Source organism: Saccopteryx bilineata, chromosome 2 (assembly GCF_036850765.1).
Source record: "Saccopteryx bilineata isolate mSacBil1 chromosome 2, mSacBil1_pri_phased_curated, whole genome shotgun sequence".
Classification (NCBI taxonomy): domain Eukaryota; kingdom Metazoa; phylum Chordata; class Mammalia; order Chiroptera; family Emballonuridae; genus Saccopteryx; species Saccopteryx bilineata.
Window position 1 is genome coordinate 18434665 of NC_089491.1, and position 25221 is coordinate 18459885.

At 49.0% G+C, this 25221-nt stretch overlaps 2 protein-coding genes across 7 annotated transcripts in view; one reads left to right on the forward strand and one right to left on the reverse strand.

The window, feature by feature from the left end:
* The window catches only part of ASTN2 (astrotactin 2), an 886721-nt gene that overhangs the window by 655584 nt on the left and 205916 nt on the right, over positions 1 to 25221 (forward strand). The gene's annotated exons all lie outside the window — the stretch shown is intronic.
* TRIM32 (tripartite motif containing 32) lies at positions 11609 to 23988 on the reverse strand. Of its 2 annotated transcripts, none has more exons than XM_066256392.1 (2): positions 23940 to 23988; positions 11609 to 14672 (listed from the first exon to the last, which is right to left on the reverse strand). In XM_066256392.1, exon 2 carries the CDS (start codon positions 14593 to 14595, stop codon positions 12631 to 12633), a length of 1965 nt encoding a protein of 654 aa, XP_066112489.1. In that variant the 5' UTR covers positions 14596 to 14672; positions 23940 to 23988; the 3' UTR covers positions 11609 to 12630. The 2 variants fall into 2 exon arrangements, with proteins under 2 accessions (XP_066112489.1, XP_066112490.1); XM_066256393.1 differs by lacking the exon at positions 23940 to 23988 and adding an exon at positions 23657 to 23750.

Below are 25221 nucleotides of genomic sequence, written 5' to 3' on the forward strand. Positions count from 1 at the left end.
GCAGGGATCTGAGAGCTGGGCTCGGTTTGGATATGCTGAGTGTAAGGTTCCTCCCGGACATCTTCACGGACCGCACCAGCTCACAGTCAGAACAGCACATCACTTAGCAGTGTCAAGTGTGGCCCGTTGGGGATATGTGCATATATGTGTATATACTGGTGATCAAAAGAAAGGTAAGACCTGAAAAAGTGCAGGTTTGGGAGCTAGTTGTGATCATTGAAGTCATAGGAGAAAACAGTATCTTCCACTGTATTATAGTGACTATAAGAACCAAGTTCCCCTTTCACAACTCATTTCCTCAGGGAACTACTTTTCTCCTGCCACGCCCGTCATTGTTTCTGATGTTTTATTTAGAGAGGCATTAGGTCATCCAGAGGGTCTGCCCGCACTGCTCCTGCTGGGCCAGCTTTCACTTGTGTGCAATGCTGTGGGTTGGGGCCGTGAAGAATAGTCCTTGCCCGTATTAAGTAGGCTGGAATTAATATGCCCCATTTCACTGAGGAGGAAAACGGGCATATGTGTCCTTCGTCGCCAGAGCAGAGGGGAGGAACACATACGCTCAGGGTTTTTGCTTTATCATCTGTCCCTTGCATTTAGCTAACAATTAATTCGTCCTCTAGGGAGGGTCCAGAGTATATGTGCCCAGTTGCTGGTGTCATTTCTTCCAGAGTGTCCAGCACTGCAAGTTTTATTCTCCCGGACCTGGCAGACTTGGATCGGGCAGGGCACTGGGCGCACCTGCTCCCTGCACCCTTCCAGCCATACTATTTTTAATTTAACTTTGTTTCTAGCACTTTTAACAGAATCATTAAATCTGTCAAACACGTTTCAGATAGATCCTCGGGCCTGAGAGATGTATCATTATTTTTAAGTGTAAATATTAAATGCTATTTCATAAAAACACATGGTTATATTCATGAGGTTGCTCAGAAATTAAATTCGCACAGCACTCATTTATCACATTAGGAAGTTGTTCTCCATGTTTATCTCGATACATCTGTCACTGAAGTAGTCAGAGGGGCTCCTGCCTGGTATAGGGTTCGGATTATGAAACTGATGATGCCGCACGTACCCCAAGAGGGTAGAAAAAGATGAATCACTCACATCATGAATTTCTCTGGGGAGAGCAGATGTCCAAGGGTGGTCTGAGGGAGAGCAGGCAGAGGAACTGGCTTGTAAGGGCTGAGGGATGGAGTGGGCGCGGGTGGGTCCCCGTGTTCTGGCTGGCGTTTGCATGGTTTGGACCTCTCTCTCTGGCACCAAAGGTGAGGGCACCTCGGCCCTCTTATCAGCTGGCCCAGACGTGGGGCTGAAGGAAGGGGATCAGCGGGGCTTGAAAGCTGTCAGCAGTCAAACGTCACAAATGTAGTCAGAGTCTCTCTTACGATTCACCCCGCACGTTCGATAACTGAAACGCGCTGTGTCTCGTTGGATTGAATTTGAACTTGTTTAAGTAAGCTGTCATGTCACTCCATGATGCTTGTAGTCCGAGGGTGGTAAGGGGAGGGGTGGAAATCTCCCTAAATTGTACAAGACTCCCACTGTATGTATTTTGAGAAGTGAAATGAGTGCTTGGGTCACTCATCGATGACGTCTGAACTCTGAAGGGGATAAGGAGCGTCTTCGTAGCCTTCCCCTGTGGATTACTGTGTGTGGAGACATGTGCGACCTTGATTGATACTTTTGGTGTCTGTGAGATGAGAGATCCCGGAGTTCTTTACCCCAGCAGCTACCGTGGATAGGGGGTGATTGCCGCTGTTGACTAGGCCAGGGGCGCAGAGCACGGGCGGTGGCCCGGGAGTCTGTAGACACGAGCCGACAGGCTGCCCGCCAGAGCATGCAGTGCGAAGAGGACTGCACGAAGTGTGCCCGGAGGTGCTGACTCTCGGGCCCTGTCCCGATCCCAGGAACATCCCAGGGAAGGGCTGCAGAGCCACAGCTAGCCACTGTCCAGCGAACCCCCATCACGCGCAGTGGCGGTGCCATCTCTAAAGTATATAAAGCATAGAAATATACCTTGCTGGCTTGATTGGTCAAAAAAGCCTCTCTGATCACCAAGGGACCTGGGAAAGGAGGCGCCTTCACCAGCACTGTGGCTTCGGCAGAAAACTAAGGATGGAGGAACATTCACTCCTACACATGGGACATGCCACAGGGCCAGCAGTGGGATTCAGATAATTTAACAACCGGTTTCTTTGCCCTAATGACCGTTATAAGTATTAAAAAAGATATGCCAAAAGGTTCTTTATTATTTCATGCATTTACTATTTAAATCAGAACAATAAAAGAGGCACACAAAGCTAGATTGTTATAAGAAAGAGCTTTAAAATATTAATAAAAAATATTAAATACTACCTGACAAAAACAATAACACTGTTAAGATATTACCATATTACTTCTTGATTGGCATCCGCACTTGCAATTTTTTTCACCTATGGACAGAATGAACATTATTATAGGAGCTTAGAATACACTGTTGCGCAGAATGAACATTAAAAAAAGAGTAAGGAATGTAAATTTGTGATTTCTACATTGGACACCTGCCCAAGCGCCCACCTTAGGGAGAACCCTGATTACAAGTGCCATTTTAACAAGCGGTTCTCCAAACCCGATAAAAAATTACGTGTCAGTTCTGCAGAACTGGTGCCAACCTGCTGAATCCTAGCACTGCCCAGGGCCCAGGTTTGGATGTCCCTGGCAGCGAGGAGGCCTCGGTGGCTGGGCTGAGTGTTCAGGGTACTGCTGTGTGGTCCAAGCATACTAGGAAGCTGGGTGTGGGGGGTCACAGGCTCGGGCCAGCCCACTGTGCAGCCAGCGATTGCACTTCGATGGCCTACGGAGTGGAACTGAGAGTGGTTTCTTGCACCAGAAGTGGGCAAACAGCGGCTATCATGTGTGGTCCAGAGAGCCCAGGAGGCCGGAGAGGAGGTAGCTGAAGCCTCCGAAGGGCAGGGGTCTCCGGGGAGGGCACTGAGGGGCCTGTCTGCTCTGTGGCAAGTGGGGCAGGGGTCTCCGGGGAGGGCACTGAGGGGCCTGTCTGCTCTGTGGCAAGTGGGGCAGGGGTCTCCGGGGAGGGCACTGAGGGGCCTGTCTGCTCTGTGGCAAGTGGGGCAGATCCTAGAGCCTTCTGTTGCATAGGATCCTAATCAAGTTGGGCCGATTTGTGAATATAAATCAGGGGTCCCTAAACTATGGCCCGCGGGGCCGCATGCGGCCCCCTGAGGCCATTTATCCAGCCCTCCTCGCACTTCCAGAGGGGGTACCTCTTTCATTGGTGGTCACTGAGAGGAGCATAGTTCCCACTGAAATACTGGTCAGTTTGTTGATTTAAATGTACGTGTTTTTTATTTTAAATATTGTATTTGTTCCCGTTTTGTTTTTTTTACTTTAAAATAAGATATGTGCAGTGTGCATAGGGATTTGTTCATAGTTTTTTTTTTATAGTCCAGCCCTCCAACGGTCTGAGGGACAGTGAACTGGCCCCCTGTGTAAAAAGTTTGGGGACCCCTGGTATAAATGGACTTAAAATTTGTAAAAAAGAATATGTTGTCTCCAAAACCCAAAAGACCTAAAAGAAGTGGGCTTATTTTAACATTGAAGATGATGAGTTTTGACATTGTGGATGGGATGATCCCCAGCTAAATCATGCTTAGGAATTTCACCAAGGTGGCAGGGCCTTGTGCTCCACGTGAGGCAATGGCTCGTGCCTTTCTGAGCCCCTCTGTGAATGTTAGGGTGTCGTCAGGAGTGTGTCCCATGAATCTCTTCGGAAAGGATGTGATCAATGTGATGTCATTACTGCACCCCGGACAAGGTTGGATGTGGTTACGATCTTGTCTGTAAAGATTGTGTGTGATGGCGTACCTGTTTAGGGGGACTCGTGGGCAGCCAGGTGAAAGGACATTGTGTCCCTTTGATGAGGAAGGGAAGCTGTGGCTGAGAGGCTGTTGAATTGGGAATGAACATAACATATCAGCCCAATCTCTGACTGCAAAGTACTTACCAGTTATTGATGGGATGGAATTAGTAATTCCAGTATTAGGTGTGGGAGCCTCCGTGGGTGGGACCTCAGCGCTAATAGGTTGCTTTATCCATCACAAGGTATCATTCATTCTTTTCAGGTATAAGCACAGGCTAAATTGGGCTATAAAATTATGAAGCAGGGGGGATAATCACTTTTTTTCTAACTAAGTCTGTTATATGGATTTCCCCATATTAACTAATGGAAGGAGAAGGTCCGTGTGGTCCCCATTCTGGCAAGCCAACTGGGACAGAAACTTACTTCAACTTTAACTTATTACTCATTGGCTCAGTGTCCATGCCCAGTATGGATGTTCTAGGGTAATGGGTACTATAGCTATGGGGAATTTAGACAATAATTACAATGATTAAGGTGAGGTATACCTATTTGTCTTCCTTATGTGTCCTGAAAACTTTTCTGTAACTCCCCTCATGGTATATAGGGGTATTTTGTCTGATTTTAGGGGAATTCCCATGTCTATGTAACTCTGATTTCAGCCCCAGTATTGATTAAAGCTATCAAAGTTTGATAATTGGTGCATTTGAGCAGATGTTAAAATTTCATTGAGAACCCAATGGAAAAGCCAATTAGGAACCTCTTATCTTTTTGTTGTTCTATAAAATCTGTCAGTAAATCTTGGATTTCTGATTGGGCCATATTGTGGACCTCTGCGGCAGTGTTTTGTGTCTTCCTCCTGTATTCATGTCTTTTTATTTTTCCTTTTGGCAGTTACTGTATATAGTTTGTTGAGTGGAGGAAGGGGAGAATCATATTTATACGTTTCTTCCTCCAGAGGTTCGCAAGCCCATCTCATCAGGATTAGGGCTCATGGCAGTGGTTGCTTTGTAGGTTTTAAGGGCCATGGGCTTAAGTGAAATTGGAATTAACCCCTTGGATGTGCCACAGGGGAACCAAGGATGCCTCCACCTCTAACCCTGAAGATTAGGATCTTTCTTTGGCAAGGAGGGATAGAGCAGCAGGAAAGACATTTTGTAGAAGCCTAGTGAGCCATTTACTTTTAGAGCGTGGACCACAGCATTCCACATGGTGACTGTTTTCCCTACACAAGAGCAATCACCAGCGAACAGTGTCTGCATGAGACAAACAGCCAGTAGTCACGGGACGAGAGTAATTCCCCCAAGCCTGGTTGTTAGTCACAGCACATGCTGGAATCTAGATGCATGATTCAATCTGAGGCACACATGTGTCTGGACCAAGACACATGACCCAGGGCTACTTTATTCCTGTTCTTAAATGCCATTTATCAAAACTTCCAACTTAGTTCAATTAAATCTATAATAGAGACTTGGCAGGGCTCAGCAAATGCAGTTCGAGCAGCATAGCTCAAAGCACAAGTTTTCGTGTGGCTCAGAACACAGCTAGCCAGCAGCAGAGCCAGCAGCAGGGACAGAAGCAGAGCCAGTTAGCAAATCAAAGCAAGAAGAAAGACTCCCGCGATGGTGGTCATTGTCTTAACCTGCTTATTGTGCCGATTGTGGTCATCCCACAGAGAAGAAGGGGACCCATCCAAAACCTGGTTCAGCTGTTGAGACTGGTATGAAATGGTTTATAACTCACATAATAAGGCTTTCTGGGGAAGCAATCCGGCTCCTAAGCAGGTCCAGAAATGGCTCAAGAAGGCAGGTAAAAGAGACCAGCTTGGTTTATATGGTGGGCTAGAGGTGGGGCTGGGGTGAGGGTTTCCATGCAGGGGCAGGGCTTGTGTGGTCTGAACTTCCCACTGGACTCAGAGGTGGAAGAAGAATTCAAGCTTTCTTCTTGGCATGTTCCGATGTGGGGCAGATGAAGGGGAAATGGTAGATTTTGAAAGCTGTCAGCATTCAACATTGAAAAAGGAAGTAAGATTTTATTACAAAACTGTATTGAGATTTAAACACTCATTTGACTTAGGCTTTTGAGAGGAGGCAAATGGATATTAGTTCAGGATTTTAAAAAGGCAGAAAATTTGGTGCATGACCAGGCAGTGGCTCAATGGATAGAGTATCAGCCTGGGACACTGAGGATCCAGGTTCAAAACCCTGAGGTCGCTAGCTTGAGTGCGGCCTCAACAGCTTGAGTGTGGGATCATAGACACGACCTTGTGGTTGTTGGCTTGAGCCAAAGGTCATTGGCTTAAAGCCCTAAGTTTCTGGCTTGAGCAAAGGGTCACTGGCTCAGCTGGAGTCCCCTAATTAAGGCACATATGAGAAAGCAATCAATGAAAAACTAAAGTGCCACAACTACAAGTTGATGCTTCTCTTCTCTCTCTCTTTCTCTCTCCCTCTCGCTTAAAAAAAAAGAAAAGAAAAAAGGCAGGAAATTTGATACAAAAGCCACCAGGATTCCCTGAAAGGAGATCGATAAAACATGGCGAGGGGTGCATTTTCAAACTAGACCTCTCTGTCCACATCAGCTCCGCTCAGGCCTCCAAGGAGACTCTTCTCCGTACCCCACCCCCTCTGTGAAAATGAAAGCTCATTGAGCCATGGCCACTGAGAGGAGCCAGTGATACAGCCTAGGGCAGGAAAAAGAGAAACCCTGGCATTATTACTTAAAGGAGGGGCCCTGGATCACTTTAGACCCTGTAATGACCCCTCACTCTTGCGGGGTTTGAACTTCCTGCTGGTACCGACTTCTCACTTTCCCCGTAGTGTTGTGCCTGTGCCGTGCGTGACAGCCCTCGACCTGCAAGGCCCTTCAGCAGCCAGGTCCTCTCAACTAGAAGGCGTCTATTCTCAAACACTGGGCGTTCCATTTCTACCTCGGGCCATTTATCTTCGTCCTCGGCAAACGTGCACGGTTCTTCCGTATCTCCTCTCTCCAGCCAGACCCCAGGCTCCCTGACTGCAGGGTTCATGATTGACTCATCTTTGCATTCATTACTCCTATGATCGCGGCTAATAATAATACACAGTAGGTGTCTTACACATGTTTAATGAGGGAATGCATAATGAATGGATGGGATCTCAGATCTTAACAGTCTGGGAAGATACACGATGGCATTACAACCAGGTAAACGAGGTAAACTGCCATAAGAAACTCTTGGTTTCATCTATATAAGAGAGACATGCATTTGACTGATACCCACACTCATACAAACTCTTCATGTTGTTTTTGTTTGTTTGTTTGTTTTTTAGTGAGAGAGACAGAGAGAGAACAGAAGGAGGGAAAGACAGGCAGGAAGGGACAGAGATAAGAACCATCAACTCGTAGGTGCATCACTTCCGTTATTCATTGATTGCTTCTCATATGTGTCTTGACGGGGGGGGGGGGGCTCCAGCAGAGTGAGTGACCCCTTGCTCAAGCCAGCAACCTTGGGCTCAAGCCAGCGACCTTGGGCTTCATGCTAGTGACCTTGGGCTCAGTCAGCCACCATGGGGTCATGTCTGTGATCCCACGCTTAAGCCAGATGAGCCCATGCTCAAGCCTGCAACCTCGAGGTTTTGAACCTGGGTCCTCTGTGTCCCAGCCCCGTGCTCTATCCACTGTGCCACCACCTGGTCATGCATAAACTCTTCATGTTTTTAATCAGGATTTCAGTGAACTACTAAATGACTTTCTTTTGAGGGGAACAGACAATTTTTCCTTGCCAGTTTCATATAACCCTCTGTCACAAAAGTGTGGGTAACCTGGAGATACATTTAATTTACTGTAATATAAAAATATTTACCACTCTTGGAAGTATATGAAGTTCTGGAAGTCTGCTAAGTGTTCTATATCCACCAATTCTTCAGAATCATGCAGCAAAGAGTATCACTGTATTCAGACTGAGGAAACAGGCTGCCCAGCTAAATGACTTGGTGGCCACAGTTGCTAAGTGGGGGACCAGGACTAAACTCAGGACTGGAGTAAATTTTGCATTTCTAATTGGGTCAAATTGTGGACCTCTGTTTCAGTTTTTTGTTTGTTTCCTTTTCCTGTTTTCACATTTCTTTTCTTTTCTTTTGGTTATTACTGTATATAGTTTGGTGGGGGGTGGGGGAGTCTTCTTTACTGCTCATATTTATAACTTTCTTCCTCCAGAGAGTTGCAAATTTTAAGCTACCGTATGTTATATTACCTCCAACCAGACAGTGAGACTTATGGTTTATTTTAATGTTTGTAATTGTTTAAGTTAATGAATGTTGACCTGGAAAAAAAAAATCTTTTTATGCTAGTCTCTAACCATCTACAGAAAGAACTAAGGGTGCCTGTTTCTTTGTTTAAATACTTTAATGAAATAGCCTTTAGGTTTGACATGCAGCCTTCCTACTGAGATACACTGCAGTGAGTGTTGTGCCTCTGACCTCCAGTCGGCTCTTAAATTAAGGAGCCAATCCAATCAGTGCTGTTGCATCACCAATACAAATCCGAAATCTCTCCTAATGTGAGCTTGAAAAGTCTGCATCAGTTCACCATGAGAAGGACGTTTTCTGAATTACTTTTACACAACATACACTATCCCGTTATCTTTTAATTCTTGCAACAACCCTTTAAAACATAATTTCATTTTACCAGGTGTGCAAACTGTAGCTCAACAAAGTGTCAGTAGCTAGGAAGTGACCTAAGGTCACATTAGTCGGAGCAGAGTAAGCAACTGGACCAAAGTGGGACTGATTACCAAGTCCAGGGTCTTTCTACTAGTCTAATGTACACACAAGAAAATTATATAGCAAGAATTATGCAAAAAGATTGGGGGAAAACTGAACCTCAATTCTATTGGATTAAAAAAATAAAATCCTAGAGCCAGAAGTGATTTTAGTGACGATCTAGTCCAACCTCCTTATTTTATAGAGAAACTGATGTAGATATATGGTGATCACCTGAGGCCACCACGGCTAGTTAAGAGGTAGAGCTGTGATTCAGACCCAAAGTCCAGTAACTTTCCCACTAGAATATATTGTCAGTCCTGGAGCTAGTTGCCTCACTAACCTCAGACTTAGCCAGGGTACCATGAATATTCATGTTATCGACAAAATAAAGCCATAGGTCTGGAGTCGAAGTGTGTATGTTGCCAGCCTGCTACCTCATCACTGCCGTGCTTGTAAAATTCATCCAGGCAGCTCTTGTTTCCTGTCTGTAATTTATCTGGAGATCTCTTGAGGGGCTGCACATCCTAAGTGCAAATTAGCAGCCTAGTCGGGTGTAAGGAGGAGCCCCGAGTTTCATTCTAGGCTTTGCCTGACCTTTCCCTCCTACAGCGCTGGGTACTGCTTCACCCTTCAGGAGGCATTAATTAGTAACTAGATTAAAAGTAACACTGTTTAAGCTTGACTCACCCTGCCCACAGGAACACCGTCAGACTTCAGCCAAGTTTATCTTACTGATTTGGAAGAATGAAGTGCCCCTCTGTGGCCCATCCCAGCTGGAGCACACATTGGTAGCGGCTCTCACAATCTTTCCGATGCTATCTCTCCCTGGCCTATGAGACACTGGAACACTAGATTTCAAATCCTTGAGACGGGGAAGACTGTGACATTAATTTATGACAAAGTAGACCCATTAATAATATCATTTATCATTAAATTAGTCTTTTCTGAAACCTGGCACAGGGCCTGGCTCACAGTAGGTACTCAGTAAATACTGAATAAATCATTGCTCCCAAACCTTGTATTATGTAATTACTCAGAATGAGGAAGGAAAGCAAGGCCTTACCCAACCTGTATGTCACTTGTTTGCCTTTAGTTTTTTTGTAGGCCTTATAAAAGGGCTGCTCTGAGAATAGTTATCCAATGCTAAGGGGACTGTGTTAGGAAGACTCAGGTTACTGGAGGACCCATCACCATCAAGTCAGGTAAATAACAGCCAATGAAAAATTGAGGACGTATTCCAAATTAGACACCATGTTATGTGCTTGTAACTAGATGTTAGCCTTCAATAAAACTCAGCTATATGGGCAGGGTCAATCATTGCAACATTGTTATTTAAAAAGTACTGGAAACCTGAAATAGGTAGAGCTCGAGTCACAAGGAACTGGTGACGAGGTTTCCCTGGAGAGCTGTGGATGGAGGGGTGGGGCTGCCTGAGAAAGGTTCTGGTAGGAGAGGTAAAGTAGGGAGGAGGGAAAGCCTTGTCTGGAGTGGGCGGGCAGCTTTGTGGCACTCCTGAACTCAATAAAAGATAGTAATTGCTATCACTTATTGAGTATGCCAAGAACTGTATTGGGTACTTACGTCTGTGACCTCGCATCCCGGACCCTTCCGGGAGGCAGGAATCATTTTCGTTATTTTCCAGCAGAGGAAGGGTTAAATGACTGGCCAGAGGGCTAATGAGCTGGAACTGGGAGATGAGCAATGCTGTGGTTCAGGTCTTCAGACACCGCCCTTTAGGTCCACAAGAGTTCTGCAGTGGTACAGTCAGGTGAGGTGGCTGAAGCCTGTTCAGGCCCGTGAGCCTGCTGCAGCCAGAGCGGCTGCTCTTTGATCCACTTTACAGCTAGACTTGCACGTAAGACTTTTGTTGAATAGGGTATGCTGCTAAAAAAAAACAACTTGCTGTATTTGAACAAATTAGTTTCTTGGGGTTCTATTCTGCAATTTTGTCAACATGGGAGATAATTGCAAGTTGACTGTATTGAGCAGAGCCTGAAATATGCACATCAAATAAAGAAAAACATTCAGACCACAGATCTTTCCATCCTGAGCCAGCAGAAACCTGCCGAACGCAAGGGCCGAGGCAGTGCGGTGCAGACGGGCAGACCTGCCCGCCGAATGCCAGCTGAGAGCGGTACCTTCCAAAGGCAGCGGCAGCTAGAGGACCCCGGGCCCAGTTCCCATCAGGTCCTGCCGTCGTACTCGTTTCTCTGCTGAAAACCGTGTGCCTCAGCCCCGTTACTGCCTCAGCATGGCCCCCACTGACAGCAAAGATAGCTCTCCTGCTGTCAGCTGCAAGCAGATAAAGTGGCTCTAATAAGAGTGGGGTCATTTGTGATGCACTTTTAATTGGATCAATTTCCTCTCAAGCATAAATCTTTGCAAATCGAATGCACTGTCATAATCAGAACATGGGGCTTGTCTCCAGGTAAGAAGCACAAGGCAAACTAATTCAACATCTCTTTATCTCCTTCCTGATCCTTTGGCAGCGATTACAACAGAAGCAAAAAATAAATAAATAAATAAAAATAAAAACATCCACCACCAAAAATACAATTTTGAGTAGCTCAGCTTCACAAATTGTTTCCATGAAAGCAAGGTGACAGCTCTCGGCCTGCCATCAGCCCTGCACCGAGCGAGCAGGACACGCTGCTTCGTAAACGCCCGAGCTGGAGGAACACGGTCACAAACTCCCTCACCCACGTCGGTGTGGAAAGTGTAAGCCGCCTTCCTTTTTTGAGCTGTAGCTATAAGGACACAGCAGATGGTGAAGGCTCAGTTTAGAACACGGTGTTGGTGGCTCTGGACCTCGGGGGCTGGCTCTGTACATTTGCACATGGAAGTAAGAGCTGAATTATCTTCCCATATGGTGCTCTCTGGCTGAATTCTGACCTGGGTAGATCTCTGAGGCTCTCAGAGAACGCAGTGTCAGACACGGGACCCGAACCGCATGTGACCACTTCCCACCTCCTCCCCTCACCAACCCCCTATTACATGAAGAGACTAACACCAGTGATGAAGAAACAGTTATCAATTATTTAATGCTCGACAGAGGAATGGAAATAAACCTCAAAACCAAGTATCACACGCTACTTGAGGAAAACACAGAATCAGGACCCAACAGTTTTACTAATGCAGTGTGTCCACCTCCCCACCGCTGGCGCTGGCCCATGCCGGACAGTTCCTCGGACAGCTCTCGGCACGGGTCGGCGGAGAGGGAGTGAGGGAAATGACGAGTTCTGGAGACTATCCCGGTGTCTGCTCTGGCCATATTTGCGTTTTCATTTGTTTATTCCCATCTTCCAATGTTTTGGCATAATTCTAATCCATATGCTCCTCTAAAAAGAAAGCGACTTCCAGATTAATGTCCTCGACATTGACACCAACTAAAGAGGGTCAATGCCCTCTCTGTCACATCTGCAGTTAGGGACCGACCAGAGATGGCACGGAACACCCGGAGCCAAGAGGCACTGCTTCCCAAAGGGACTATGTATCTCCCTTGGTGGCACTGGAGGAAGGAGCTTCCACACTGGTAAAGCTGATCAGACCTGAGGTATCATGCTACACGGACGTGATGTCTGAATGTCACTGAGTGATGGAGCAGACCCCACTGGAACATGCACCCCAGGCGCGCGGTGTCTAAGAGAAAGTGTCACAGATGAAATGTATTATACAGGAGGGAAATGATGGACCAGGGCGTTCAAAGCCAGAAGAGAGGAAAACCAATGGGGGTGCAGTGGATGCAAGGGAAGATTTCAGATACGGGGCAAAAGGCTTTCTACTGAAGACGTGAAGGCCCAAGTTCTCATCGGACTCCAGCTAACCCCAGTGTGGGTCCCGTCGCAGGCAATGCATCTGAGAAAGCTCTAAATTGAGGGGGGAAATAATGCAAATTAAAAAAAAACCTAAAAATTTCTAGGACTAGCCAGCTGGAATCAGGACAGGGGCGAGGTCTACTCTACAGCCCCAGCGACAAGCGAGGGAGGAACAGGGAAGGGAGGCTGGCTGGGGTGCGGAAGAACCCCTCTTCTTCATGCCCTAGGGGGTGGAATATCTTCTCAGGTGGTAGCTGTAAATCTTGATGCAGTGATCCCAACAGTCCAGGACCAGCAGCTGCCCCTTAGGGGTGAGGGCGATGCCCACGGGACAGGTAAGGCCCTCGCGGATAAGGACACTGTAGCCCCCGCCCTTAGGAAAGTGGAGGATTTCCTTGCGACTGCTGTCAGCCACGATGAGGTCCCCGCGAGCATCCACACACATGCCCGCGATGCAGCGGAAGTCCTCGTTCTCCGAGAAGAAGTGGCTGATCTGGCGGCCCAGCTGCCCGTCGGGGCCCACGGAGCCGATGGAGAAGCCGCCCTCCAGGTGGTGCTCATTCTGCCGATTCTCCAGGTTGAGGCCCAGGCCCTGGGTGAAGTAGACGGTGCCCTCGGCGTCGCAGGTGACGAACTTGGGGCGCACGGCGCTGCAGAGGCAGCTGTACTTGACCACCCCCGCTCCTCGGTCCACGGTGAAGCACCAGAGCTTGCCCCCCTCCACGTCCGTGACCACGAACTGCCCGGACGGGAGGGCGGTGATGCCCCAGGGCTTGCTCAGCTGGCTCCTGTGGCAGGCCACACAGTGGCCGTCCAGGGTGTACACCTTGAGGGAGTTGTCATAGCTGTCAGTCACGCCAATGAGCCCGTGGCAGTTCATGGCCACCGAGAGCGGGGTGAGGTTGGGCAGGTCGGCCCCCAGGAAGCTCAGCACGAAGCTGTCGATGCCGCTGGGGCTGCGGCGGATCTCCTTCAGGAAGCCTTTGCGGGTGAACACCTGTATGCGGTAGTTGCCGCGGTCGGCGACCAGCACCTCGCCCTGGCCGGTCACGTAGAGGCTGACCGGCAGGTTGAACATGCCCGGAGTGCTGCCCTTGGCGCCCATCTTCTTGAGGAAGAGACACTGCTGGATCCCGGCGGCCGCCTCGGGGCCCCGCTGCTTGGCCGGCGAGGCCCGGGGGCTGGCCGCCGCCTCCTCGGGGCTCATGTCCATCTCTCTGAACGTCACGGAGCTCGAGGCCGCTGAGGCTGCCGCCTCCATGGCCCAGGAGTCTTCCATGTTGACCGTCCGGGGCTTCTTCACGGCCTGCCCGATCTGGAGGGGGCCCACGTGGCCGACCTTGAGGAGCTCCACGTCCTGCAGGGTGAGCTCCCGGGGCAGGCTGGCGGTGAGCTCCGGCTCCTCCTCGTCCGCCGCCTCCTCTAGCAGGACCACGTCGGCCTGCTTGACCTTGGCCAGGAAGTAGTCGCAGCGGGACACGGCCTGCACCTCGGCCACGTTGAGCAGGTAGCTCTGCTCCTCCACCGCCTGGCTGTTGCACTTCTCGGCCTCGGCCAGGGAGCCCGTGAAGAACTTGCGGGAGCGGGCCAGCTCCTCCTGGACCCGGCGCTCCTCGTGCCCGTACTCCTGCAGCACGGCCTTGTACCTGGCCTGCAGGTCCCTGGACACGCCTTCCAGGGCCGCCTTCCGCCGCTGCAGCTCGGCCACCAGCTCCCGCAGGTGGGCCAGCTTCTCGCCGAACTCCCGCCGCCGCTCCTCGGCCGCCTCCTTGACAGGGAGCGTGCAGTGGCCGGGCGGCTGGTGGTCGGCCTCCCGGCAGGGCTCGCACAGCACCAGGCCGCAGGTCCGGCAGAACTGCCGGGGCAGCCGCCGCCCGCAGGCCCGGCACAGCAGCAGCCCCACGGCCTCGCTGAGCCCCGCGGTGTCGATGATCTTCAGCACCGTCAGGTTGTCGCTCAGCTGCGCCAGGCTGGTGATGCGCGTGATCTTGCTGCAGAAGGGGCAGCGCACCCCGTTGATGCTGCTGGCCAGCAGCTTCTCCAGGCACTGGCGGCAGATGGTGTGGCCGCAGTGCAGGAGCTTGGGCCGCAGCTGCTCCTCCGTGAAGGACTCCATGCAGATGGGGCACTCCAGCACCTCCCGGAGGGCATCCAGGTTCAGGTGAGACGCTGCCGCCGCGGCGGCCATGGCGCTTCCGGTGGAGGGTCCTGCTAGCACGGCCCAGGACGGGACAGCTCACCAGTCATGCTCCAGAACACCAAACTCTGCGAGAGAGAGAAGGAGGCATTATCCCGCTGCCTACACAAACGACCTCACTCAAGAAACACTCCGAGAGCAGCTGCCATGGCCTGGCCAGTCATCCACTTACTAAACAACATTTATGGAGGTCCCCCGTGTTAGCGGATGGGAATACTCTGGGAAACAAGACAGACAAGGCATAGCAGAGGATAAAATTCAGGTTCTGGAGTCTCTGATACTTGCTTGTGTGACCCAAAGGAAGGAAGCTAAGCTCCCCAAAGCTCAGTGTCCTCATCACCCATCTATACAATTGAAATAACCATGGTGCTTACTTTGTATGGTTTTTGGAAGGGTTAAATAGCATAGTGACTATGATGCACTTAGTATAGCGCCTGACAAGTAGTATCTCGAGAAGTGCTGGTGATCATTTTTATATCTTACGTACAACTCGCGATTCATAGGAGGAGAAAAGCACAGGACAATGACCCACAGGAAAGAATTACAAAGTTCTGCCAGAGTGCAGGGGATGGAGTAACGACTTCTACCCAGAGGAGGGGAGGTGGGCTTCCCGGAAGCTGTGACACTCCTGAGATATATCATCAAGAAAAAACAAGGCAAAGAGGGGAAAAAGGCCTTTTAAGCAAAGAAAACTGTGAGCAGAAGCATGGCTGATTTTATCATGTTATATAGAGTTTATCGTGCCACATTTGGGGGCCTAGGAATCACCCGGAGAAATAGAAAATTATAATGACTGGCAAAACATTAGATCAGAAAAATATATGTATTTTCCATTCATTTTTTCTCCTAACTACTCACTTGCCCATCCATCTAAGACTAGATACCATGTACTGTACTAGATACTGAGTTTTTCAGGATACAAGTTCTGTCCTTCAGATGCTCAAACTTCAGGAAAGGAGACAAGAATACAGGTAAATAATAAGGCAAAAAGTAGTATCATGAATGAGAGACAAACCACGTTGGATGGAGGCCAAGAGGGAGTCACCCTAATTTCAAGGGAAAGGGGGTTTTTCTGACACACACGTGTGGAAACAGAGGAAAAGGACTTCCAGGAAAAGGGCACAGTCTTAAGGGAGGCTACAAGCACGGGGAAGGACAGGACTGGAGGGAATTAGAAAGAGAACAGAGGGCACATGGCCTCTCTGGGTCTGTTTCTCATCCGTCCCGCCTTCACGAGCTCAGTGTAAACATTAAGTGAGATAATACGGGGGGGGGGGTATATAAAATGCTAAGACTTGAATCAGCACCAAACAGTTCTTCAACAAATTTGTTCTCTTGCCTCTCATCCTTACGTTAAAATTGTGGGAGTATACAGGGGGTTCACGCTGGGGAATGATTATAAGAAGTCTTTACAGCCAAAGCCCTCTGACCTTCGTTCTGATGGGCAGAATGAAGCTATGCCTGTTTTGGCGCAGGGAACTGATACGAGCTAAGTTAGAATGGCGTGGGGGAAAGGGCAGAGGAGCTAGCTTGGAAGCTCCTACGAAGTGCCTGGTGGAAGTCCTGGGGGGCCTGAAGTAGGGAGCAGGTGGTGGAAATGGAAAGAAGACACATTTGAGCAATAGCCCAGAAGTGTAATCCCTGAGACTTGTAAACTGAGTGGATGAGGGTGGGGAGGTAGTGGAGCTACGAGAGCCAAAGACTCGAGCTCAGCTGATTTTTAAAATGGTAGTGCTTTATCAAGACAATTTATTTCAGGCCTGGAACACCGTGGCTTCCCGCCGTGCAGGCCATGAGTACTCCCCACCCTCCCCGAGCCACATATGCTCGGGAAGCAGAACCACAGAGTCGCAGTGCCCGGCCGCCTTATGTCACTGTCAATTTATACCCCAAATTAGAATGAATAGATTTAGCAAGATGAGGCACGTGGATAAATTAATCTCTTCTTAAATTCAAATTCTGCAGCTGCACCTGTGCCATCTCATGATATGCAGATGGTCAAACCTCAAGGGAGGGGGGTGGGCGGGACAAGTTAGCTTAGTTTTCAGGACCATGTAGCAAGCTGGGGAAAGCTTTGCAAGTGACATCAACCCTTTTCCTGGGCATATAGAAGAAGAGTCAGTGCAGAGATACATTTTACCAATTTCCCCATATTTAGTTTTGGTTTGCAATCTGACCAATATTCAGCAGCTGGTAGGCACAATTTATCTAACGTCAATCCTTCCTCCCTGAAATCTATTTCTCTTCTGCTGGACAGGAAATAGTATACATCTAGTACCTACTATGTGCTAGACACCGAGCTAAATGCTTCAGATAATCTCATTTCACCCTCATAATGCCCCTTTGAAGTAGGTACCATTATTATTATCCTACTTCACAAAAGAGGAAACTAAGGCTCAGAAACACTGGCTCCAGGTCCCACAGCTCAAACATGGTGGAACACTGCAGAACAGAGACTTTTAACTTGGCTTAACCCAACATCACTTCAAGCTATACTTTTTAACTGTCATGTAACACTTTTTAACAAGTATTCTCTAGACTGTACTCTGGTAAATGCAACCTTGTAGCATATAAAAGGAACAACAGTACTATAAGATTTAGCTGCTGAGTGACCCACTCCTACACAGCAACCCAGCAACCTGTTAGGACTTAAATCTATGCCTCAACAAAATAACACATTACCACATATGCACCTGTAAGGTCTCATGTAAAAATATGACACTGTAAATGCTGAATTCTGAGATGCCATGGGTCCGGGGGCAACAGAACAGAGGAACACACAGAAACCTGCACTCAGGAGCCGTGCAAACCTTCTCAGTTCCAAACCAACGAAACTGCTTCAGTCTCCCGTCATCTGGGACCACAGACTGAAGTCAGTATTGGGAGTCTGGGTCCAGAGCATGTTACCTTACAAAGCACAGGGACATCTGTGCTTCCCAGAGCTGGCACTACAGATCTGCTCACTAACAAGTCAGCCAAGTTGTAAAAATACCAACAGTTCTTTCCCTAGATTTCTGGAATGCCCTACCACTCCCTTCAATTGAAAAGTTTCCTGTCTCCCTGTCTCAGCTATCCACTTTAAAAAGTGGACTGGCTATGCCCACATCCGCACTCAGAGTTACCTCAGCTGTCTGCACCTTCTCTAGGCTCTCTGAGGCCGAAGACAATGTCAAGGATTTCCATGCTTTTGCCAAGGAAACGTGAGTTCCCGTCGTGAAAGCATCGACGTGGAATAGCCTCCCTCGAACTTTGAAAAGCCTGAACCATGCCTCCCATTTCTGTGACTTGGGGATGCAGGGTCCTAGCTTTAATGGAGCTATGACATAGCCAGATACAGCTTCTCTCTCCCAGAAGGGAACATCTGGTCATCACTGTTAATGCTGAGAATGATTCGGATGGAAATTCCATCAGAACTCAGTTTCCCCCAAAAGACTAGACGGGTGAAAGGGACTGTCTTACCATCCCAGGACATTAAGTCAGCTGCCCATTCTTTGCCAGCTAGAAAATCTACAACCCGCCCCACGTGTGATTTATAATCTTGGCTGCCTTCAAGAAGCTCTGAATGTTTCCTGTTCCTCTGTACTGTTAACTCCTGTCCCCTCAGCTCCGTTTAGCCCGCTCCTCTGATCTCATGACTGATACTGCACACCCATGAGATGCCAGCCCAGCTCCTCAGCTCCAGGTGAGACCCCGCCCCTTCAGCTGTGTGACCTACAGCTCCGCTGACGCAGGAAAGTTGTATAGTCACACCCTCGCTGGATCCAGTCACTTCCGGAACCATCAGGCTTTCCCAGACAGTGACGTCAATAACCAGAGTAGCAGAAACACACACACACACACACACACACACACAACAAAAACACCTATGAAATCAGACAACCTGGAATCAAATGAGCACTGTCATTTACAAGTTGTGAGACACTAGGCAAGTTATTCAACCCCACTAAACACACTTTCTTTTTTATTGAAAAGCTACCACGACCACCAGGGATAATGCATACAAAAAGCTCAGCCCGGCCACTGGTAGGTATGTGCTGAAATGATGCTGAGTAGCAATCAGGGTCAGGATCAACAATGCCAACTAGTACGAGTACTAACAAAACTCAGTTTGCAAACTGCATTTGGAAAGGATGAAGGCTCTTTCCTTTCATGACATGCAAGATTATGAGAGGGACTGGTCAGCTTTGAAGGAATCTAATTGAGGACACTAACCAGCCATCCTAGAAACTTTTGGGCAAGTGAATTCATGGCTTCTCTTGCTCAGAAAATGAGCTGCCGCCGCTCATTCTTGCAGGGACTAACTATGGAATGCCACAACAGCAGTGATCCTGACGAGCCCCGGATGCGCAGCCTGAGACAGGGGAGAGAAATCCAGACTTCACTGATCAGGCGGCAGGGCTGGGACAGAGTGGGCTCCGGAATCTGGCTCCCCAGATTTCAGCCCCAGCTCTCCCAGTTATCCTGGAGGCTGAGCAGGTGACCTAGCCTCTCTAGTTCTCAGCTTACCTAAGAAAAACGGCTTCCAGGAGTACTCTCATCACAAGGCGATTGTAAAAATTAAATGAGCTGATGTGTGTACAGTGCTTAGTACAGTACCCAGCGAGGTATGCAATTAACTGCGCAGTAAATAATGGTATTTTAGGAGCAGCGGCAGTGTGGCAAGGGCCACCACCCAGCCAATAAATAGCAAGAAACCAACAGGCACTTTTCTAAGGGCAGGCCATACCCAAGACATCCGACTCATACACTCCAAATACAAACATTCCGAGCCTTCCTTGGAGACTGTTTCACCTGACCTCAGACTCAAAGGCTGAGCGATGACCTCGGGCCTCGACCTGCACCAGCACTGGACCCCCACCGTGGTTGTGGTTTCCCAGACGCCTCTCTTTCTGTGTCCCTCTCAGCCCTGGGGGCTATGAGCAAAACTGGAGAGCTTGAAGCAATTAAAGAAATCTTTACCGAGTGCCTGCTCTGCGTCAAGCCCATGAAAACACTGGAGATAAAATTTCGAGCGAAAACAGACCTGAACGGAGCTCTTCACCTGAAAACCGGAAAGCATGTGACGTAGTTCTGCATTTCTTCTCACAGACACAAGGGTCTGTCCTACTGCCGACACCCTGCCCTTCTTCGCCTGCGTCTTCTGCAAGGCTTATCAAATTTCCTTTCATGACAGCTTTCTAAACTGAATTTTTCTCCTGCACTTGAATGGAATCAGATGCATCAAGCGCATCGCCTTGTCCAGGTCACCAATGGTCACTCTCTGGGAGTGGCTAGCCGGACTGATGTTAAGGAAGTCAGTGAGGTCCCCACTTGACACCCTGTCCCGTGAAGAGGATTCTGAGAGTTATGTGGGGGCACTTAGGCACCTTGAAAACAGCTAGGATAAACTCAACAAGTCGGGGCTTACAGGGAAACATAGGATTGACCTCAAAGCTGTGCCTGTCTGGGACACACGAAACCCAAAGGAAATGCTTTGGGAAAGGAAGCTTTAGCTAGACTATGTCAAGGACAAGATAAATCAACAATAGTTTGCTGGAAAATGCCTCTCTGTATTCTGTCTTTCTTCTGAAACTGAACGACCTAGAAAGGTTCCCTTGCATCTTCCACAAATATTGGGCAATATTAATGATGCCATGTGACTCAAAGAATGTAGGACAAGGGGGAAAAATAAACGGCCTTTCTCAGGGGACACCCAGCTCATCTAGACCCACTCAACTTTCCTTCAGTTCCTTTCTCTGCATACAACAACGTTCATTTAATCATGAACTTTGATTACAGGTTCAGGAAGCAGATCCTGGGGAAGGTACAAGAGAGTATGGGAGTTTGGGGGAGCCACGTGGGGACCACTTAAGGGTCACAGATTTGGTGAATCAACACTCAGTTCCCTCCCAGCACCCCCTTCCTCTCATAATCGCTACCTCTCATAAAACTACCATTTACGAAAGCCAGGCACCTTTTATACGTATCTCTTATCCTCGTAATACCTATCTGAAATATGTTACTCCTCTTTATAAAAAAGGAAACCAAGGCTCAGAGAAAGGCAATCCGTACAAGGTCTCAAAGCTGATAAATAGTAGAACTGAGGATCAAATCCAAACGTGTCCACTCCCAGCCATCAAACCACATCGCTCAAAAGACAGCACAGCTCCCAAGCGGATTCGGCTCTAGGCAGTCTGGCTGAACATCTGGTAAATGCACCTAGGAATGATTTTTAAATGACTGCCCAACCAGAAGCACATCGTGGAGGGAGTGTCACAGAGGCAGCACATCGGTGTGCATGGACGGTGAGCCACTTCAAGGACCTTAGGAACGTTTGACTACCAACCACCCTGCAGATGTAAGTGTGTGAGTTCTTTAGTGTTGGAAATGGCTCTCTAAATGAAACTAAGTATAATGTAACTAAGGAGTCAGCCAGAACTGGGCTTGCATCCCTGCTTTGCCATTTGTCCTTGGTGAATCTTTTAACTTAATACTTTTGTCATCTGTAAAATGGGGAATGATACCTAGATTACTGGCCAGGTCATTGACAGGTAACCAGGGATAATGCACGTAATAAGCACACAATAAATGGTAGCTATTCGTATTGAAAAGGATGGCGGCTGATAAGGGCAAGCACTTGCCCAAGATCACTTAGTAAATCAGCAGCAGAGGATGGATTTTGTGGACTTCAAGCCCCTGATTCCCAGGCTGATTCAGTTTCCATGACATATTGTCCTTAAGGGGGTGTGTGAATATTCCAGCTAAGTCTTGCCTTCTGGTCCAGTCCCACTGTGTTTCTGAAATTCAGCAATGCTATAGCTAGTCCTGGAGTGGACTGGCAAGTGCTGTTAACCTGTGCAGGGAAGAAACCCAAGAGCTGTCAGGACAGTAGTTATGACTGTCTTCAGCCTGTCTCTGCTATGAGGAGTTTTTCCAAGCCAGTGATCTCCATCCCTCACCTTCTGGTCTCTCACACCTCATCCTGTCTACTAACCTACAGCTCCTTCCCTTATCTACCCACAGGTCCTGGTCTAAGAGCAAATCAAGGACAAAGTTCAAGGCTGCTCCCTACCTAATCAGATGGATTTATCCGTGTAGAGTTCCATTCGATATTCAGCAACACTCACGGGGCAATCCTTCCATGAGTGGGGAACTGGCTGAGCTCAGGAGACGCAGCAGTCCCAGCAAGGACAAAGCCAGGGGAGGGGAGCATGCAGGGTTACAGAGATCATGAGCCTAGCCCTGTCATCCCTTGCTGTGGAACCTCGGACAAGTCCCATCCCTACGTGTAATACTGAATATAGTACAGCCTGCTTAGCAGGGCCATTATGAAAACCAAGTCAGGATTTGAATCCAGGGTACCCCACTCCAGAGTAGGGTTCAACTGTAGCACTGTTGACATTGGGACAGATAATTCTTTTTTTTTAAATTATTTTTATTTATTTATTCATTTTAGAGATGAGAGAGAAGGTGGGGAGGAGCAGGAAGCATCAACTCCCATATGTGCCTTGACCAGGCAAGCCCAGGGTTTTGAACCAGCAACCTCAGTGTTCCAGGTTGATGCTTGATTCACTGCGCCACCATCAGTCAGGCCGGGACAGATAATTCTTTATTGCAGGCTCTATCTAGTGCAGTGAAGGATGTTGAACTGCATCCCTGGTGTCTACCCACTAGAGGCCAGTAGTACCCCACACCCCAATTGTGACAACCAAAAATGTCTCCAGACATTGCCAAATGCCCCTCAAGGGGACAAAATCACCCTGGTTAGGGACCCCTGCTTCAGAACTTGGCACAGGACTAAATGCTCAATACATAAAAGTGCCCCCTGTCTCTCAGCCCAATCTCTTCACTCACAGAGCCCCTGCCTCTTGGAGCTGTAAGGGACCTTATAGAGGAATTAATTCATCTACTTATGTAACTGATGAGGAAAACAAGGCGAGATCATGTTCCACTCATTCCCTGGAGGTCTCCCATTCTATCTGCCATCCCAGCTCGGAGGGACAGGCAGGTGAAGCTTAGGGGGATGACCTTGAACAGCTTCCTGCTTCGTGCCCCCTTTGGCCACTCTCTTCTGCCTCCAATCCTCCCACTTGCAGCAGGCCTGGGTTTACAGTCACAGTCAGTGGTAGAACCAAGGCTGCCTCATGAAAAGTGATCTTTTGACTAATGAGTGAGGGAAATTCGGCCTCTCACAGAGAAAGTCGGGCTCCTTCAGGACTTTGTTGCTGAATCCCCCAAACGCTGCTAAACTTCATCGACTCGTGGTTTCATACATTACTTCTAGGTCCTTGAGCCCCTGGGACCCTCTCTGCTTCCCCTGCAGACTTCAGGAAAATTCCTTTAGCAGCCCATAACACAAATTCACAAATCTATTCAGAGCACTTTAATTCTATGGCCCGGTTAATGACATCCCCACCCCACCATTGAATCCACCCCAAATCCAGTTCCCCACCCTCTTTCAGTACAGAATTCAAGTCCTTAGGGCTCCATATTGCAACCCTCACCAATTCTTCACTCACGTGCCCCAAATCCCTGACATAGATTCCTTTCATCTGTTTTCAGATTTCTGCAGCCCTCCACCCTGCACCCCAGTTTAACACCCTGATTCCCACGCTGAGCTTTCTGTCCTCCCTGCACTGGTCCCCCAATTCCCCCAGCAATCTGCTGTCCTCCCACCTGGCGCCTTCCTCTCTTACCCACCCCCATCTCATGTATGTATTGTCATCGAGCCTTCACCGGGTCCCTTCTTGACAACGAGACACTGCTTCTCCCACAAACTCGCCCCCTCAATTTTTCCCCAGATCCCACCCAGAGAATGCTTCCTCCTTCTCGATTACGATAGCCCCTAACCCTGCTCCCTCTGACTTCAGAGCCTACAGCCACCGAACCCTGGCGCCCCCGGATTCGCTCAAATCCCCTGAGATTCTGCACCTCAAATGTCATCAGGACTTCCACGTTTCCTTCATATTTTTTCAAAATTCTGCACCCTGATCCTTCAAAGGCCTTCAGATCCCCTCCCACCCCCCAGATGCTGCACCCGGTCGCTCCTCGGGGCCCCCACATTGCCGCATACCTCCCAACGTGCTGCACCGCGAAGCTTCTCTCGGAGCCCCTCGCTCCGCGCACGGAGCTGCACGTCCTCCGGCTCCTCAATCCCATCGAGTCCCTCCCACCCCCCGCGCGCCTGCCCGCTCACAGCCCCACCCCCCACCCTGGTCCTGACCCTCAGATCCGGTCCGGATACCCTGCCATTCCGGCGTGGGAGGCTGCTGTACAGCCCCCACTCCCCACGGCTCACCCGCGGCCCCTTACTCCCGCAACGGTCCCTCCGCTCCGACCCTCTTCCCGCCCCCTACCTGACCGCCTGCGGCTCCGACGAGTCAACCGCCTCCAGCCCACCCACCCGCTACCCTCTGCGCAAGCGCCGCAGCGAACCCCTTGGCAGGCGCCAATTCGCAGAGCCACCTGTCTGTCACTAGACCCTGCTTTCCTGAGGCATGCTGGGGCTTGTAGTCTGTCAGGCCCGAATGTCCGAGCCCAGCGGCTCAGTAGGAGCAAACTGTTAGCTGAGAACTGTGGACCTTGACAAATACAATCTTTCGTTGAGCTTTCTGTCTCCATTGTAGAGATAACGAAACCGGGGCGAAAGGGGCCTGCCTAAGTTTGCTCAGAGAGTTGGGAGCTAAACCCGACTCCAACTTGTGTCCTAACCCTTTTGCTAGACCCTGACCTTCAGGAGTGGTAGTCCCCAGCAAAGCCATGGCACCCTCTGAATGAACCTCAGCTTTCCTTTCTGAGAAATGGGCGGAGGGAAGAATGCAGCTTACACTCCGGAGCAAGTAGAGAACCTGGACTCACTTAGAAAGGTAGTGCTTCTGGGCCCCTGTTTCTCCCTGTGACACACCGACGCCTAGAGCCGTGTTTATCTGATGAACAAATTACTCTTTCGAAAGAGTCTTTTGCCTACTGGGTTGGGAGGCACCCTCGGCAGAGGTAGGTATGGGAACACACTCTGTAGCTCCTATCCCTGCAGACTAAAGCTGTCGGGAAACTCGAACCCCAGTGTGGCTTTGGGTAGCAGGGAAAGGCTAGGGTCTTCCCAGCTGGGAGGTGGTCTGGCCAAGACCAGGAAGGACCTGTGGCTCCTTAGTTTGGGGCCACTTACTGGTTTTTGCAGGTGACCATATAGTTTAGCTTAGGAGCAGGAAGGGATTTGCTGTAGAATGTGCTGGGACTTGAAATTCCATGTAGGTATTTGACCCTGGACAATGAGAAAACAGCAAACAAACACAATAACGAAACTACACTCTTGCAGTGCTTAGTATCTGACTGCAGCTAAACACTTCACATGCTTGGCTCACTTAATCTTCACAAAGGCCCGTGAGATAAGCAACTGAGGCCCAAGTAATTCAATGACAAGGCCACATGTTTGTAAGTGTGAAGTCCAGATTGGAATTCAGTTCTACCTGAGAATCCACCCTCTTAACCTTGTTTAATCTCTCTGCCCATCACTTTATCCCTAAGTGGAAATGAAGCTTGCTATAAGGACTAACTCAGATTATTAACATACAGTGTGTCCGTAAAGTCATGGTGCACTTTTGACCGGTCACAGGAAAGCAACAAAAGACGATAGAAATG